This window comes from Peromyscus maniculatus, chromosome 1 (genome assembly GCF_049852395.1).
Source record: "Peromyscus maniculatus bairdii isolate BWxNUB_F1_BW_parent chromosome 1, HU_Pman_BW_mat_3.1, whole genome shotgun sequence".
Lineage (NCBI taxonomy): Eukaryota > Metazoa > Chordata > Mammalia > Rodentia > Cricetidae > Peromyscus > Peromyscus maniculatus.
Genome location: NC_134852.1, coordinates 16,633,679 through 16,652,702, shown reverse-complemented (window position 1 = coordinate 16,652,702; position 19,024 = coordinate 16,633,679). Strand labels below are relative to the sequence as shown.

The 19,024-nt window shown below is 39.7% G+C and overlaps 1 protein-coding gene across 1 annotated transcript; it reads right to left on the bottom strand.

The window, feature by feature from the left end:
- Positions 1-6,622: 6,622 nt before the first annotated feature.
- On the bottom strand, positions 6,623-7,561 carry LOC143273938 (vomeronasal type-1 receptor 4-like). Its single transcript, XM_076574744.1, has one exon. The coding sequence runs from the start codon at positions 7,559-7,561 to the stop codon at positions 6,623-6,625; it is 939 nt and encodes a 312-aa protein (XP_076430859.1).
- Between the last annotated feature and the right edge of the window lie 11,463 nt (positions 7,562-19,024).

The following is a 19,024-nucleotide window of genomic DNA, read 5'->3' as shown; positions in this document are numbered from 1 at the left end:
AGGGAAGGGAAGGGAAGGGAAGGGAAGGGAAGGGAAGAGAAGGGAAGGGAGAAAAGAGACTGATAATTGATCCTAATATGTGCCTAGTGCAAGGGAATCTATGAAAGCAAGGTTAGCCTCTTTCTAAGTGGCAGAATTCTTAAAGAATTCTGACACTTCCTCTCCCAGGAGCCAGAAGTGACCAACAGCTCTTCAGGTAGGAGTGGAACATCCTGACAACATGTGCATGCTTGGATCTTGCCTTCTTAACATTGTGCAGGTTTTGTTTGTACTGTAGTAACAGGCGAATTCCCATATGCGAGTTCCATGTTCTGTCTGGAAAAAAATTCATTTCCTTGGAAGCAGCTCACACCTCTTTGTTCTTATATTCTATCTGCCTCTCTTCCATAAAGATCCTGAAGCTTGGGAAGAAGAGTGTGCTATGAACATCCCATTTTATCCCTGGAAACTCCAGAGTTTCTTATTCTCTGTACCTTGAATGACTGTGAGCTTCTGTATTAATCACCACTGATTGCAAAAAATTCTTTTCTGATGAGGTTCATGAATAGACTAATCCTCCAGTATAAAAATATGAGCTTGAAGGTTTTTATTATTATGTCAACTTAGCAGAATATTAATATTAGTTTCTAATCCAGAGTATCTATACTCCCTAGCCAAATATTCTTCTCCCTGAGAATGATGCCAGGCATTGGGTACCATAATGTGAACTCTGCCTTCAAATAGTTCATGAAGCAATTTATTACACCCATGGTGATCATGAAAATATTGCACCACATTTGTTGTTGGTGTTGCTCTCAAGGTTCATAGCTCCACAATATTTATAATTATGTCTAACACTGTGAAAACTGCCTAGTAGAGATGGAGCTTCCACCATTCCTTCTGCATGTTCTTTCACTCAAGTATGTGATAGCTTCACCAATAGGGTCTTACAATCTAGGGATGAAAAGCTCATAAATATTACAGGCTGTTCACATGGTTCTTGGTGTTCCTCAAACTATTTCTTAACTTTCAAGCACCTAACATGCCTCATTTTAAAGTTTTTGTCAGAAAAACATAGGCTATATAAGAAAACTATCTGAAGAAGTGGAACTAAAGGGGAAAACATGATGTTACAATTGTTGTTGAATATTAGTTTAGGAGGTGTCACATTTGTTTGATGATGCAAAGATGTGTTGCATTGGCTTCTGTTTAATTCAATTCATTTGTTTAATTCTGTGAAGCTGTTACTTTGCCTGTCTGAAAATCATTGTCCTCCCTTAACATGCACACTCACACAGATATACATAAATATTCTCAATCTATAAATACAACCGCCTTAGTGTTTCTTACAAAAGTAATCTACAGATTCAATGCAATTGCCATCAAAATCCCAACACAATTCTTCACAGACTTGGAAAGAACAATACTTTACTTTATATGGAAAAACAAAAAACCTAGAATAGCTAAAAGAATCCTGCATAATAAAGCAACCTCTGGAGGCATCACCTTCCCTGACGTCAAGCTGTACTATAGAGCTAGAGTAATAATATACCTTGGTACTGGCATAAAAACCGACATGTGGACCAATGGAATACAATTGAAGACCCTGACATTAACCCACACAGCTATGAACATGTGAAGAAGCCAAAACTGTACAATGGAAAAAGAAAGCATCTTCAACAAATAGTGCTGGCATAACTGGTATCAACATGCAGAAGATTGCAAATAGATCCATATCTGAAGCCATGCGCAAAACTCAAGTCCAAGTGGATCAAAGAACTCAACATAAAAATTGTTACACTGAACTTGATAGAAGATAAAGTGGGAAATAGTCTTGAATGCATCAGAACATGAGACCACTTTCTAATTATGAAACCAGTAGCACAGACACTGAGAGCAACAATTAATAAATGGCACCTCCTGAAACAGAGAAGCTTTTGTAGAGCAAAGGACACAGTCAATAAAACAGAACAACAGCCTACAGAATGGGAAAAGATCTTCACCAACCACACATCTGATAAAGGGCTGATCTCCAAAATATATAAAGAACTCAAAAAGCTAGACTTCAAATACTGAACAATCCCATTACAAAATGGAATACAGAGCTTAACAGAGAATTCTCAATAGAAGAATCTCAAAAGGCTGAAAGGCACTTAAGGAATTGCTCAACATGCTTAGTCATCAAGGAAATGCAAATCAAAACCACTCTGAGTTACCACCTTACACCTGTCAGAATGGTTAAGTTCAAAAAAACTGAAGACAGCTTATGTTGGAGAGGATGTAGGGCAAGGGGAATACTCCTCCACGGTTGGTGGAAATGCAAACTTGTACAGTCACTCTGGAAATCAGTATGGCGGTGTCTCAGAAAATTGGCAATCAATCTACCTCAAGATCCAGCTATACCACTCTTGGGCATATACCCAAGAAATGCTCAATCATACCACAAGAGCACTTGCTCAGCTATGTTTATATCAGCATTGTTTGTAATAGCCAAAACCTGGAAACAACCTAGATGCCCTTCAACTGAAGAATGGATAAATTAAATTGTGGCACATATACACAATGGAATACTACTCAGCAGAGAAAAACAATGACATCATGAGGTTTGCAGGCAAATGGATGGATCTAGAAAAAAATCATCCTGAGTGAGGTAACCCAGACTCAGAAAGACAAATATGGTATGTACTCACTCATAGGAAGATATTAGATGTAGAACAAGGATGACTGGACTGCTACTCACATCACCAGTGAGGCTACCTGGAAAACAGGACCCCAAGAAAGACACAGGGATCACCCAATGAAGGAGAAATGGATGAGATCTACATGAACAGCCTGGACATGAGTGGGAGCAATGAACGGCGAGGGTCGAGGGAAAGAGAGCAGGAGATCCCAGCTGGATCAAGAACAAAGAGGGAGAACAAGGAATAGGAGACCATGGTAAATGAAGACCACATGAGAAAAGGAAGAAACAAAGTGCTAAAGAGGCCCACAGAAATCCACAAAGATACCCCCCACAAAAGACTGCTGGCAATGGTCGAGAGACAGCCGGGACTGACCTACTCTGGTGATGGGATGGCCAAACACCCTAATAGTTGTGCCAGAAACCCCATCCAAGGACTGAGGAATCTGGATGCAGACATCCACAGCTAGGCCCCCGGGTGGAGTGCTGGGAGTCTAATTATTGAGAAAGAGGAGGGTTTATATGAGCGAGAATTGTTGAAACCAAGGATGGATAAAGCACAGGGACAAATAGCCAAACGAATGGAAACACATGTGGTGGCGCACGCCTTTAATCCCAGCACTCGGGAGGCAGAGCCAGGCGGATCTCTGTGAGTTCGAGGCCAGCCTGGTCTACCAAGTGAGTTCCAGGAAAGGCACAAAGCTACACAAAGAAACCCTATCTCAAAAAACAAAAAACAAACAAACAAAAAAAAAAACATGAACTATGAACCAAAGGCTGAGGGTCCCCCAATTGGATCAGGCCCTCTGAATAGGTGAGACAGTTGATTGGCTTCATCTGTTTGGGAGGCATCTAGGCAGTGGTACCTGGTCCTGGGCTCGCTGCATGAGATAGCTGTTTGAAACCTGGGACTTATACAGGGACGCTTGGCTCAATCTGGGAGGAGGGGACTGGACCTGCCTGGACTGAGTCTATCAGGTCGATCTCAGTCCTCAGGGGTGGCCTTGATCTGGAGGTGGTGGGAATGGAGGGTGGGCTAGCGGGAAAGGGAGGGGGCAGGAAGGGGGAGAATAAGGGAATATGTGGCTGCTATGTAGAACTGAATAGTTTTGTAAAATAAAAGAAAAAATAAAAACCAATGACATCATGAAATTTGCAAGCAAATGGATGGAAATAGAAAATATCATCCTGAGTTAGGTAACCCAGACTCAGAAGGACAAACATAGTATGTACTCACTCATAAGTGGATACTAGATGTGAGGTAAAGGATGGCCAGACTGCAACTCACAGCTTCAGATAGGATAGTTAGCAGGGAAAGACTCTAGGAGGGACACATGGATGGCCCATCGAAGGAGAAGTGGAGGACATCGACATGAATGGACTTGGAGTAGGAGGGCATGGAGGATGTGGAGTGGGGCATGAAAATATAGTGAAATGGAAGGGTGGAGCTGGAACAGGGACAGAGTAGCAGGGTAGGGAGGGAGATACCATGACAGATGAGAACATCATAGGAATAGGAAGAGGCAGGGTTCCGGGGAGGCTCTCAGAAATCCACAAGGATGACCTCACCTTGGACTATTGGCAGTGGTATAGAGGGTGCCTAGTCTGGTCAACTTGGAGACCAGTCTAGTGAATACCCTAACCATCATCATATAGCCTTTGTCCAGTGACTGATGGACACAGATGCAGAGATCCACGGCCAGGCTCCAGGCTGAGCTCCTGAAATCCAATAGATGAGAGAGAGAAGGGATACTGCAGGTGGGACATGATGAGATTATGATGGGCAGACATGCAGAGATGACTGCCACACTAGTGGAAGCCCATGAACTGTAGACTAGTGTCTGTGAAGTTCCCATGGGAATGGACTAGGCCCTCTGGATATGGAAGATGGTTGTTTGGCTAAAAATGTTTTGGGGGGCACCCAGGCAGGGAGATGGCGATCCATCCTGGTGCATGGGCAGGCTTTGAGGAGTCTGGTGCCTGTGGTGTGATGCCTTGTACAGCCTTGGTCCACTGGGGAGGGGCTTGTACCTGCCTAGGCTCAATGTGCTGGACTCTGCTGAATCACCTTGGGAGAACTTGAGGCATGAGGGGATGTGGGGATGTGGGGTGGTTTGGAAGGGAGGCCTGGAAGATAGGCACAGGGAGGAGAGGGGATCTGTGGGTGGAATGTAGAGTGAGTAGAAAATTTCTTAATCAAGAAAAATGAAATGAAAAAAAGAAATTTTATCATTCATTTCACATAAAAATCACATATCCCCCTTTTCCCTCCTTCCACCCCTCCAGCTTTTGCACACCCACCCACTCCCTATTCCCTCCTACAAGAAGGTAAGCTTTTCCAAGGGGAGTCAGCAACCTGGTACACTCAGTACAGGCAGGCCGAAGTCCCTCCCCTGCCTCAAGGCTGTGTTAGGTCTTCCTTCAAAAGTAATGGACCTCAAAAAGCCAGCTCATGACACATGGATGGATCCTGATGCTACTGCCAGGGGGCCCTTTAAGCAGATCAAGCTAAACAACTGTCTGCATTATGCAGAGGGACTAATCAAGTCCCCAGGAGGCTCCACAACTGTTGGTCTAAATTTCATGAGTTCCCACTGGTGTGGTTGACTCCGTAGGATTCCCTATCATGAAGATAGGGGGTCTCAAGCCCTTAAGGAACTTACAGAATTTTTTTTACTAATTTGACATGGGACCAAACAACATCCTAATATTTATATTTGTACAAACTGCAACCTCCCCTATTGCATAAAATATTACACTCCAAATTTCCCGCTTACAATTTTTGAATCACCTATATTGTTTTACACCTGACCCATAAAGGCATTTCCCACCTTCACAATGTGTTTCTAGCTCCCTGAATTCAACAAATGCACCAAATTAAACAGGCAAATATGAAGACTCAAAGCAAGACTCCACATATGAGAGAGAACATTTTGCATATGTCTTTCTGTGCCTGAGAATCTCAACATTTCATCATGGAAGAGAGGGTTTCCTAAAAGAATCTAGTCTTCTCTGAGGGATGATTCACCTTAACAGTTCTAGGGGGTTCGGGGAGATGTGGTTTCTTCAGTGATATAGCCACTAATAATTTGCCCCTGCTCCAAGTAACTAACCTCAAAACAATGTTCTGTCAAACTCTAAATAAACACTGTGAGCCACTCACAAAGTAGGACATAAAAGTAGGAAGGAGATGTATTGAGAAGAACAGTTTCACTAAAAAACAGAGTGGGATGAAACAGTAGAATGGAGAGGTGAAATACCTAAGTCATCCTATGTAAATTTATGAAATGATCAAATAGTTTTTAAATTTAACATAAAGCAGGCTACCCTGCAGTGAACTGCTTTCTCTTGGAAATGCCACACCCTCGTGCACATAGAGCAGCTGTGATGACCTGAACAAGACCATACTTATCAGCATCCCATCATGGACGGAGGTGTGACTCACAAGATCATAGCCATATCAGGGAAGCTGAAGACACTTCCTGCTTGTTGGAAGAAGGGAGTCAAATCCCTCAATGATTTAGGTAGGGATCAGTAAACTGCATTTATATAAATAAATAATCATCCACCCATGCTCATGCAGGAAGCTATAATTAAATTCTATGGGGCATTAAAAATAAAAGCATGAAAGTAGGACACAGATTGGTTGGGGTGAAGAAGGAGTCTGGTGGGGTTTATAAATAAGAGTCATGGGTGGATAAAATCAAAGAATATAAGCATGTGATAACTCATGAAACAAAACTATAAATAGCCAGGATAATAGTGCCTATCATGTCAGCACTGTAGAGACAGAGGCAGAAAAGTTAACTGACTCTTGCACATCTAACTGAATAGGTCCCCTGGAACTGTGGTTCTGACAGTTCTGAGTTCCCATCAGGATGCTGGGAATTGAACCCAAGCCCTCTGAATAAGCAGTCTTCTTAGCCCCGGAGAAATGGAAAGGGGATGCAGACAGCACAGCTTTTAGAATTCCCTGACAACACAAGGACAGAGTGTTGTCTGGTAAGAACCGGAACAGCAGAGCCTGAAAATGGAGGTGTGGTGTCTGAGGAGCAGAAAGGGGCAGAATACTGGAAAGCATGCAGCCATGGCTACACCTGCATCAGACAGCGACCGACCAGTTCTATCAAAGATAGACAGATAAAATGTAAAGACAATAGACATTACATAGAAGAGCACAAAGCTGCTCACTAGAGTGAGGATTCTTTGAGTGGCTCTGGTCTCAGGGGATGACCTAGGAGACAGACATCTGTGGATATGTTTGACCCTCTGCTTGTGTTTGAGCAAGATAAACACCATGTAGCCACTGGCCCACATCATCAGTCCCAAAAACATGACATCATTGGATGTCATTAGGATTACAATAAGTATTTTGATTGGTCTCCCAGGATTCACAACAGCATAGAATTCATGAAATTTTTTAGCAGTAACATTTCTCCTACCCCTTATGTCAGTTATATACACTGGAATGTAGACATATATCAACATCTGAAGGGCCCAGCACAGGACTAGGGAAGGGCCAATGATACTGGGGGCTCTGATCTTCAGCTGTGCCCACTTGGAATTGCTGGGGCTGATGGAAATGGCCTGAAAGACACTCAGAAGGGATGTAGAGCCAAGGGATACTCCTCTACCAACTCTATGAAAATATAAGGTAACTTTACATGAAACATAATCTAGATAGTAAGTCTGACTAAAAGCAGCAATGGTCTGTGGGATTCCTTTGAAAAGAACCATGAAGTTGGCCCAGGTCAGGTGTTTGACAATCAGGTCTGTGGGCTTTGCCCTGATTCCAGAGAAGTCAGCAATGATAAAACAACAAAGCAAGGCTGAGTTCCCCAGCATTCCCAGTGCAGTCTGAGACATGAAGAAGATCCCCACAGCCAGGTCTCTGGAGGTCATTATGCCATGGTCCTAGGTACCTGCACAACAGGTCCAAAGAGCACTTGTTACATAAGTTGTACTATCTTGTTATTAGCATGCCAAACAATGTTAGATACTATTAACAACTGATAGCTACTATGAAAATGCCACTCAGCTTCCTTTAAAAGGTGGCCCTGATAAATCAGCCGTGCTCCAATGGATAGTCTCACACCCAAGAGCATAGTGCAGCTAAAAGTGTGCTTTATGGGTTAAAAACTCTAAAAGACACAAAGGTAGGTAGGTTGTGGAAGATGGTAAATTTGAGAGAAGTGGGGGAGGTATGAAAATGACCAAGATATATTATACAAACTTCTCCAAAGTTGAAAAATGAGAAAACATAATAGAGAATAATAAAATAACAATCAAAGTGGAGAATGCAAAATAGAGTAATAAAAAACAAGAAAAAAGACTAGTAGCCCTCAGACACCAGCAAAGAAAACATTTGCATTCTCCTTTGTCTGCACATTCACATGTAATGGAAATGATAATTCTTCGTGTACATATATGTGCTAATTTTGCCTTAAAGTGTTTGCAAAATTACTTTCTCATCTTTTAATTTATTGTAATTAATTTAAAATATAACTCTCTAATACTTTAATCAAGTCTACAAAACAGGAAATAACAGGTGACTTGTGAACATGTTAAAAACAGGATCCAATGAATGCACTTATTCATTAGGAGGATAGCTGGTGAGATTCCTCTCCTTGTTGTAGTGAAATTAAAGCACAACAGACATAACATGGAAATAATAATGAGTGATAGTAGCATCCATTTTTAACTGTGGGATATAAAATTTCACTAATACAGAGATGAATGTTATAGAAATTGACATAAATTAGAAAACTGTCAAAGATGCAATGGGTCTCTAACATATGGCTAAATAGTGATTGACATGTCTGTATGATTCAAAAGCAATATATGTATTGGGAATGAGGATAATTTATTTCAGGCAGAGTCAGGAAGATCCCTGTGAGTTTGAGGCTTGCCTGGTCTACATAACAAGCTCTAGAACAACCAAGACTGTGTAAAAAGACCCTGTCTCAAAACCGAATAAAAAGTAAGCTCTAGTGGACATGGACATCTGTGTCTGGGATGAGTTAAATAATTAAGGGCCTCAGAACCGTATGACATGAAGTTGAATTCATTCAGTACTCAAATGCACACAGACTTTAAATTTAGACATTGAAACATCAGTTTGCCACTTGCTCCTCATTTCACACCTGAGAACAAGAAGACCTCTAAAACGATACTAACTTGTCACTATGCCAGAATACACAGCAATTTACAAAAGGAGAAAAATATTTTGCACTCATATACAGTCACTGTGGGCAGCAGGATTAGAAGTGTAAATATGCAGAGGCCATCAAACACCTCTCAAATTGCTCTTGTAACTAAATTTAGGAGATATTTTACCAGCCCAGTGACCAAGGTCTGGGATTCATAAAAGAAAAGCAAGTGCAGGTGAACTCTGAGAAACGGTCATAAACTGTTTTAGTCACCAGGACCCCCACATTACTGGGAACAAATACACTGTCACTATCTTGGAAAAGAACACAAAAAGTAGGAATCCAGGTTATTGTCTCTCACCTGCAGCTTCCTTCAAGCTATGTTGGGTTCAGGTCTTGCACAGATACTGCCCCGATGAGCATTCATCCTGTGTAGCAGCTGTTTCCTGCAAGAGGAGGATCAGTTCAGAAGGTGGGTGGGTGCTCTCACCCACCTTCCAGTGACTGCACTGTCCTCTGCACACTAGGTGTATGAAGGAGAGCAGCTCACCTTTGCAGGTAGGATACATCAGTGATGCTGGCTTCTAGAAGGAGACTCAGTGGCCTTGGGACCTACAAACCTCACAAAGACACAAAGTTGATGGCAACACCCAAGATGAAGGATGAATGTTCTCAGAGCACATCCCCAAGAGGATGACAGGATCTGTCACAGGAAGGGACAATGAAAGTTATGCTGAGACAGTTGACATCACCTCTGAAAAACACTTGTTCCCATCAGTAAACTGGAAAAACTTTTAACTGAGTAGTGAGGATCACAGAGGGACAGGCTAAAAGTGTAAAGTAACTCTTCTCTCCTGTGGTGTTAGAAGCTGAGGTTCCTTGTGGGATAACCAGGCAGCTTGCATTCTAGGAGACAGGGACTGAGGGCAATATGTGAAGTTACAAGTACCCTCGACTTTGGGATTTCATCATTGTGAAAATATCACATTATAAGAGACTGGAAGTTTTGTTGTACCTTCTAGACAGAGTTAATGCACCATGAGCTAGACTGCTATCCTACTGTGCATTCTGCCTGTTTTTTATTCCTTACTTAAAAAGATCAATGCAGGGGCTGGAGAGATGCCTCAGAGGTTAAGAGCACCAACTCCTCTTACAAAGGCCCTGAGTTCAATTCCCAGCAAACACATGGTGGCCTACAACTATCTATAATGAGAGCTGGTGTACTCTTCTTACCTGCAGGCATGCATGCAGGCACAATGTTGTATATATAATAAGTAAATAAATCTTTTTTAAAAGGAGAGATCAATGCAACAACTGCCCTACTTGCCTTGGATTTCCCATGTAATCAGCTTTTAAACCATAAGTACATGCATAGCTTTAATCCTAAATTATGTAGTCTTCCAGTCTCCTGATCCAAAAGTAGTAAAGGTGTGTATATATGTTATGGTAACAAATGATGAATAGAAGAAGTAGTTTGAAAGCAACCTTATGAAACAAATATCCACCATAAGTATTAAAAATGTCCAAGATATAAGTATATAGATCTATATGCAATGATGATTACAACCCTGTTTGATATCTGGATCAGGTGGATAAATTTGGATTCAGTGAGTTAATACATTTTAGAACACATTTAAAGATTTCTGTAAAGTATCTCCCATACTTTCTTCCACGTGAAACTTTCACACTGTTCAATAAATATAGTGCTAAGTGTTTGGTGAGTCACACAGAGACAGGGAGAGACAAATTCACAATTCATCAGGTAGGTACTGATTTAGACACATACAGCAGACAGAGAATGACAGAAGACACCAGGAAAGAGAGGTAAAGAATTAAAATCTGGGTTTTCTTGGTTTAATGACTGGAGAAAGTGCTTCTTAAATTATTTTCCTTAACATGGCCCTGACACATATTAAATATTTCATGGATACTACTAATTTATTCATTCCAATAGCCCCTGATTCTTTTAGTCTATCTGCACAAAATTTAACTTCCTTCTCCTGTCCTCATGTACAGTGGACCACACACACTTCCTTTACTCACTTCCCTTATTCCACTCATTCCTTTACACTTTAAAGTTCAGGACCAGGTGGCTTTAGGACAGAATTCTGGTGGGTTTTCAAAGAAGAGTTAATCCCATTACTCTTCAAATTATTCTACAAACTAGAAACTGAAGGTCACTGGCAATTTGCTTTACACTGAAGCAGTTACCATGATACCAGGACCACAAAGAGACCAAAAAAAGACAGAGTATTACCCACCACTTTCTCTTGTGATCATAGATGCAAAATTTCTCAATACAGTACTTGCAAAAAAGAGTCTAAGAACACATAAAAACAAGAAGAAAATATCCACCATGTTCAAACAGGCTTGATTCTGAAGGTGCAGAAGCAGTTTAGCATTTATAAGTCAATAAATGAAATTAATGCGCCAACTAAACAAACTGAAAGAAAAAAATGACCATTTTTTGTAGATGCAGAAAATGCTTTTGACAAAATCCAATATCCATCATTATTTATGGCCTGGAGAGATTATAGATATTATGGACATTTCTCAACTTTATTAAACCACACTTATAGCAAACATGAAATTAAATGGAGAGAACCTAAAAGTAATCCATTAAAATCAAGAACAATACAATCTTGTCCACTCTCTACATAAACATTCAACATAGTATTTGAAGTGTTAGCAAGAGCAATAAGACAACTGAAGAAGATCAAGGAGTTATAAATTGAAATAGAAGTCAAAGTATCTTTTTTCTAGGTAATTTTATAGTACATGGAAATGACCCTAAAAATTCTACTATAAATATCCACAGATGATAAACACTTTGAGTAATGTCTCCTGGTCCAAAATAAATTCAGAGAAATCATTAGCTATCCTATATACAAATAGCAAGTACCATACAGAAGAAATTAGTGAAAGATCATTTGATCCATAATAATAGCCTGAAATAATACCAAATATCTGGAGTACATCTAACCAAGCAAATGAAAGACTTGTATGATAAAACCTTTGACTCGTTTAAGAAGATATTAGAGCATGAAGAGATCAGTCATGCTCATGGATCTGGAGGAATATTGTATTTAAAATGGCCATCCTACCTAAAAACAACTGAATTTTGAGATCCAAGGCAATCTCAATCAAAATTCTAAAACATGTCAATTCACGGTTGCATATGGAAACATAAAACTGAACATCACTAAAACAATCCTGAGGAATATAATAACTGCTGGAGGTATCACCATCCCTGATTTTGAGTTGTACTATGGAACTATAATAATAAAAACATATGGTATTGGCACAAAACAGACATATTGATCAATGGAATTCAATTGAAGAACAACATCACAAATTGTTCATCATTTGTAATTTCACTGATGCAAATGTTGATCATACATGTAGGAGATATGACATCATTTAGGATACGCACTGACCAACAGGGCTCATGTGAAAAGTCAATATCCCTGGAAGATTTTTGAAGCTCTACCTACCTGGTGTCGTACTTACTGAGAGGCCATGAACTTTCTCAAGAAGAAGTTGCCAGTGGACCCTCCTGCCACATCTGTGCAGATTATATATATATATATATATATATATATATATATATATATATATATATATATATATATATAGTTTTTAACAAGATGTTTCAACCGAAGGGTTGTTGTGGCCTTTGAGAATCCCTGAATGGCAATGAATAAGACATCTGTACCATGTTCTTGAGATTAGAGTATCCAACTCCCTTCAGTGTAGTGTGGTAAGAATGAACGTTAAAGTAAAAAAACCAGTGACCAACATCCACCATATTTTGAGACCATTCCTGTGCGCAGACATGTGCAATCACTGTGCCCAATTCAGGAAATGATAATTTGTCTCCACAGCCATAGCATTCTGCACAAGAAAGTACCCTGTGTTCATATTAGTCACTTCCACTGAAACACCATTCCCACTTTTAAATATTCACCTTGTTATATTTTAATAAGAGTTAATTGTATACTGGAAAATATAATTTCTAAAGATTTATTTTTTTATTGTATGCATAAAAGTCTGTATCATTTTACCCATGCAGCTTTGTTTACCTAATCATGTCTCATGCTGGGGATCAACACAGACCTAAAGACCAACACCAGTATTGAGATCTCACTGCTTTGATTCTTTTCTTAACTCAACAGTGAACACAGTCCTTTTCTCCTCCATGAATTGGACAGCAAAAGCTCTCTTTCATGTGTACAGCTCCTTCAATCATGCCTGACCATCTTCTATGATGTTTTAGTCCCTTATAGTCACTGAAATATGAGCCAGAAATAACAACATATATTAGTAACACATTAGATCATGTCAATCGGGGACTTATTTATCGTATATTCACTCATGTGTATCCTGTGCTTGAGGGGAAGTGGTAAATTGCACTCCTCAATTTCTCTGCTTCTGAAGATCTCACAATGATCCCATCAGATTCATTTTCAGTGATTTCAGGAGCCAGGTTAGGAGAGACTACTTCTTCCCTTGTTGTGAAGATACACAATGTAGGCAGTTCAGATAAAGTTTTTCCTAGTTTCCCTAATTCCCTCTACTGTTAAAGAACCTATCTTAATACTCAAACTTTCATCTTTTGCTTTCCGGGGATTACAAATTAATATTCATTGTTGTTTTACACTGGTTTTTTCAATATTCTCTGCTCTTGAATGCTTAAAGTTATAAGAAATGGCACATGGAAGTTTTAATAGCTAAGTGTATAAAAGCCCAGAAGAAGTAACAATACATGAGTCACAGCTATCCTGTCAGTTGGACATCATTGTTTTTGACACTTATAGCTGTCTGTTGTGGACAGTAGCATAGAGGGGGACCTGATGTTTATGATGCCAATAGACATATGTTTTCCTTGCATTGTAGGAGTAAATGCTAAAGTGATAACTATAGATTAATTACTAATGTCATTACTTTTTAAAATATGCATCATAAAACTCTAATGTGTTCTGAAATAGATTAAGAAGAAAATTAAGTTAGTATAACATTCCATTTCAAATTATACATACTTACTACTTTTATACAATTCATACTACACTCAAGTAAAGGCAATGCATATGATTTACGTAAAATGAAACCGAATAATGTGAAAAACTTTAACATTCTCCAAACTAAAATAAAGAACTAAGTGTGAATAAAAATATGGCTGATGGAAAGAGCCCTACCTTACCATCCTTACAACCAAGTGCTTTGTTAGCAACAATGATGATCAGTAAGGGAAGGTATGTGATCAGTTTGTACTCATCATTAGATTATTTTTGAAACAGGATAGATAACTCAATCCCAAGTAAAACAGGGAGGTTTCAAGCAAGTCATTTTACCTCTGGTCATTCAATACAGTGAGGAACTGCCTGTCTAATTCATATGTGTAATGTTACATAAGAATATCTTATACTCAAGATAAAGATTTACATCTATATCTTCCAGGATTGTGTCCTATATATCCATGAAAATGTTTACTCTGGTTATGAAACCATAGTAACAATAGTAATCATACTGCAAACTATAATCATACTTCAGCTATAAAAATAATACTGCCAAAAATAGTCTACATATCAGGTAAGGTAAGAAAAATTATCACATTGACCCTTTACCATAATCCTTCAACATCTTCATAGGCTGACAGCATTATCCTGGTGTTACCCACAGTCACCCTCTGTCAGAGACTTATATTTCAGTAAGAACCAACAGGGACCAGCACATCATTCTGTACACTTCTGACTTTCTCACTTATCTCTTAGCTAGTTCTCTCTCTGTCCCACAGATTTGTTTCTAGGCAAGATTCCCATTACTAGACATCAGTTACTAAGAAGGCCTTCTCCCCTTTGCTGGCTCTCCTGCTCAGACTGAAATACAAAGTACTCACCTGCCTTCTCACCTCTACATGGTGATGTGCCTATTGGGTAGATCCAGACTTGTTAATAACCAGCACTGTGAGAGAGTTACCTGAGTACAGATTTTGTCTCTATGACCTCACCTCCCTTCAGAACTGTAATTTTCATTTCACCTGCAGTGGCAATAACAGTGCTGGCCTTGGGAGACAAAATCAACTCAAACTTTTTCCAATTACTAAATAACAAAGATTTAAGAGTTTCTTGTGAATATCTCCAAATGGATGAGGTTTTGAAGAGCCATTGAGTTTTCATGATGTCCAAAGACTGACCAGGATCCTTTTGGAAGTGCTAGAAAGTTTGAGGTCAGATTTGTGAGAAAATTAGAAAAGTCTCTATGTCCCATTAGATTTCAGAATTTGGTAATTTCTTCCAAGACAGATCAACTTAGTTGTTTTTTTTTTGTTGGTTTTTTTTTTGTTTATTTAGTAAAGTGACAGTATCGGATTATCCTTAAATCCATGACTTCACTACTTCTGGGTAGTTGGATAGGTTTCCAGCACCAGGCATTTTTCCCTGCCTAAAGGAGAAAAATTTCCAAATTCTTTTTTTGCAGCCATTAGTAGCCTTAAACCAAACATAGGCAAAATCCAACAAAATGTAATGTATATGTATATGTATATATATGAAAATCTATTTTAAACAATTACATGCATATATATACAGATATATACAGATATAATAAATTATCTTTTCTATCACTAACTAGGAGAAAGTTATGTTGCGTGTAGGGAAATGGATGCAAAGAGATAGTTACATAAATTGAATAAAACCAGTCATAAAAAAATCAGACAATTATATTAAGTGAATAAGCTAGTTATGGAAAAAACTGTTACAGGTCTGGTATGGTGGCAGCACACCTTTAATCCCAACACTCTGGAGGCAAGGCAGGCAGATCTGTGAGTTCTAGATCAACTTGGTCTATGTATTGTGTTCCAGGAAAGACAGCACTATGTAAAAAGGTCCTATCTCAAGAAATAAAAGAAAAGAAAAGACAGTTACATATATTTCTTATTTGTGGTTCATACATGGTATAAAAGTACATAAAATTATGGATGCATATACATTGCATAAATAAATGAGAAAAAATGCCAAGTGGGACAATGAGAACAGAGATAAAGAGCAAGAAGAAAAAGCAAGCTGAAGTATATGAGGGAAATATACTGTTGCATGAAAACACCTATTGTGATACCATTTCATGTTCAATAAACATTCACAATGAAAATCAAAAAAAAAAAGGTAAAATGATGTTTGATCCCTCATCCTAGCAATAATCTGATGTGAAGGGTGTTTTCTGCCCTTGCCTCATTTTACTGCTGTAACAACTTTTGTCTTCATTCCTCAATCATTTTTCTTTATGTTTAATATGTCTGCTACTGAATCAAAACAACTCTGAGATACCATCTTACACCTGTGAGAATGGATAAGATCAAAAACACTGAAGACAGCTTATGTTGGAGAGGATGTGGAGCAAGGGGAACACTCCTCCACTGTTGGTGGGAATGCAAACTTGCACAGCCACTCTGGAAATCAGTATGGCGGTTTCTCAGAAAGCTTGGAATAATTCTTCCTCAAGACCCAGTTATACCACTCTTGGGCATATAACCAAGGAATGCTCAATCTTTCCACAAGGACACATGCTCAACTATGTTCATATAAGCATTATTCGTAATTGCAAGAACCTGGAAACAACCTAGATGCCCCTCAAGTGAAGAATGGATAAAGAAAATGTGGCCCAGATACACAATGGAGTACTACTCAGCAGTAAAAAGAATGATATCATGAAATTTGCAGGCAAATGAATGGAACTAGAATATATCATCTTGAGTGAGGTAACCCAGAGTCAGAAGGACAAACAGTGTATTACCCACTCATAAGTGGATACTAAATGGGAGGGAAGGGATGGCCAGACTGCAACTCACAACTCCAGAGAGGCTAGCTAACAGGGAGACTCTAGGAGAGACACATGGATAACCCTGTGAAGGAGAAGTGGATGAGATCTACAGGAGTCGACTGGGTGTGGGTGGATGGCAGAGGGCGAGGAGTGGGGGATGAGAACATAGGGAAATGGAAGGGTCAAGCTGGAACAGGGACAGAGTGGGAGGGCAGGGAGGAAGATACCATGATAGATGAGGACATCATGGGAATAGGAAGAGGCAGGGTACTGGGGAGGCTCTCAGGAATCCTCAAGGTTGACCCTACCTTGGAGTTCTGGCAGTGGTCCAGAGGGTGCCTGGACTGGTCTACTCTGGTGACCAGCCTAGCAAATAACCTAGCTGTCATCATAGAGCCTTTGTCCAGTGACTGATGGAGGCGATACAGAAATCCACGACCAGGCACCAGGCTGAGCTCCAGGAATCCAACTGATGAGAGAGAAGAAAGATATTGCAGGCACACGACGTTGAGATCATGATGGGAGGTTGTACAGCGATGACTTGCTACACTAGTGGAAGCCTGAACTGTGGACTGGTGGATGTGGAGCCCCCATGGGATTGGACTAGGCCTTCTGGATATGGAAGACAGTTGTTTGGCTTGAACTGTTTGGGGGCACTCAGGCAGGGGGATCAGGATCTGTCCCTGGTCTATGGGCAGGCTTCTGGAATCTGGTGCCTGTGGTGTGACACCTTACACAGCCTTGGTGCAGTGGGAAGGGGCTTGGACCTGCCTAGGCTCAGTGTGCTGGGCTCTGCTGACTCCTCATGGGAGACCTCGATTTGGGGGATGTGGGGATAAGGGATGGCTTGGGAAAGAGGGCTCGGGGGAGAGGGAGGAATGGGGATCTGTGGATAGTAAGTGGAGTGAGTAGAAAATTTCTTAATAAAGAAAAATGAAAATAAAATAAAATGTCTCCTACTGAATCTGGAGATGTAGCTCAGTTGGCAGTCTGTTACCCTAGCATACATGAAGCCCTGCATTTGATCTCTCACACCTCATAAATAGGTGTAGTGCCACATTCATGTAATTCTATAACACTTAGAAGATAAAGGCAAGATACCTTGGGTCATCCTCTGGTACATAGCTTCAGATCAGCCTGGGCTATATGAGACTCTCACAAAAAGAATATGAAAAGAAGGAATGGAAGGAGAAACAGAAAAGAAATAAAATGAAATGATGACAAAAATCTAATTTTGAGAGTACGTTGTAGATGTAACCAATCGTCTTATTAAAATAAGAAACACAGAGCCAATGTAAAAGAGAAAGCCATCACACACCATGATTTTCTTCCCCAAACACACAAAATAAATGTTTAAAAAAACTTAATAAACACAGTAAATAATATTGTACAATCCCTACTGTGTTCAGTTGTTTATATACTACATTACAGAACAAACTTCTTTATATATTCATTTCCTTTAAAATACCAAGATCAAGGATTACATACTTAGGGATTAATTAACAAATATCTAATCCTGTTAACTTGCATATAATTTCCAGACCAAAACATAGAATTCTATCTCAATATTTGATATTGAAACATGTTATATAGTTTCAAATATTCCAAAATGGTTCCAATAAGCCAACCTCACAACAGGTTTTGTGTTATCTGGCACTTACAATAGCTCTGCTTCCTCTTCTGTGATGTTCTCTGAGCAAAAAATGAAAGACCTGTGGTTTAGATGTATCCACTGGAGCTGGGCTACCCACAATCTGTTGATCTGCAGTGAGTCAAATTGTGGTTTTGCCGTGCTTGTTCCAGAGTCAAATTGTGATTTTGCTGTCCTGGTCCAATTTAATGTACAGAGAAGTTTCCTTGATGAGGGATATTAGCTACATTTATTGGTGAACTAAGAATAAGATTAAGGACTATACTTCCATTGGAAAGTTGCAGTTGGTGTGTGATAAAGTATTTCCTGGGAATAAAACACCCATCTCTATTCACCCCAGGAAGGAATCCCAGAGTGGACTGAAGTATGGATACCTCCAAAGTCCTGAGTTTTATTGGTGTTATTTATAGGAATAAAGGTGAGGGGTTACTTACAAGAGCAGAAATGATTCAAAATCTCATGTATCATCAGAGCCCACCCCATCATGTGAGACAACTCAATAAAGCTAGAAATCTGGAGCAAACTGGACAGCCTTCAAACAGATCGACAGGTTAGAGAGTGTCTTTACAAGTAATTCAGTTGATCTAGTACTGTTCTATTCGATTCTGCTATTTTTGTTTCTTCCAGGTCACTGGCTTTGTCTCAATGGTTTTGTTTTTTGTTTGTTTATTTGTCTGGCTTTTGCAGATTTGCTTGTCTGAGGGGGATTCTCAGCTTTTATTGTTTACGGCAGAAGAGGGGGACTTTATG

Excerpts from the sequence above, each read along its gene's own strand:
- LOC143273938 (XM_076574744.1), bottom strand. The coding sequence starts at position 7,561 with ATGACCTCCAGAGACCTGGCTGTGGGGATCTTCTTCATGTCTCAGACT.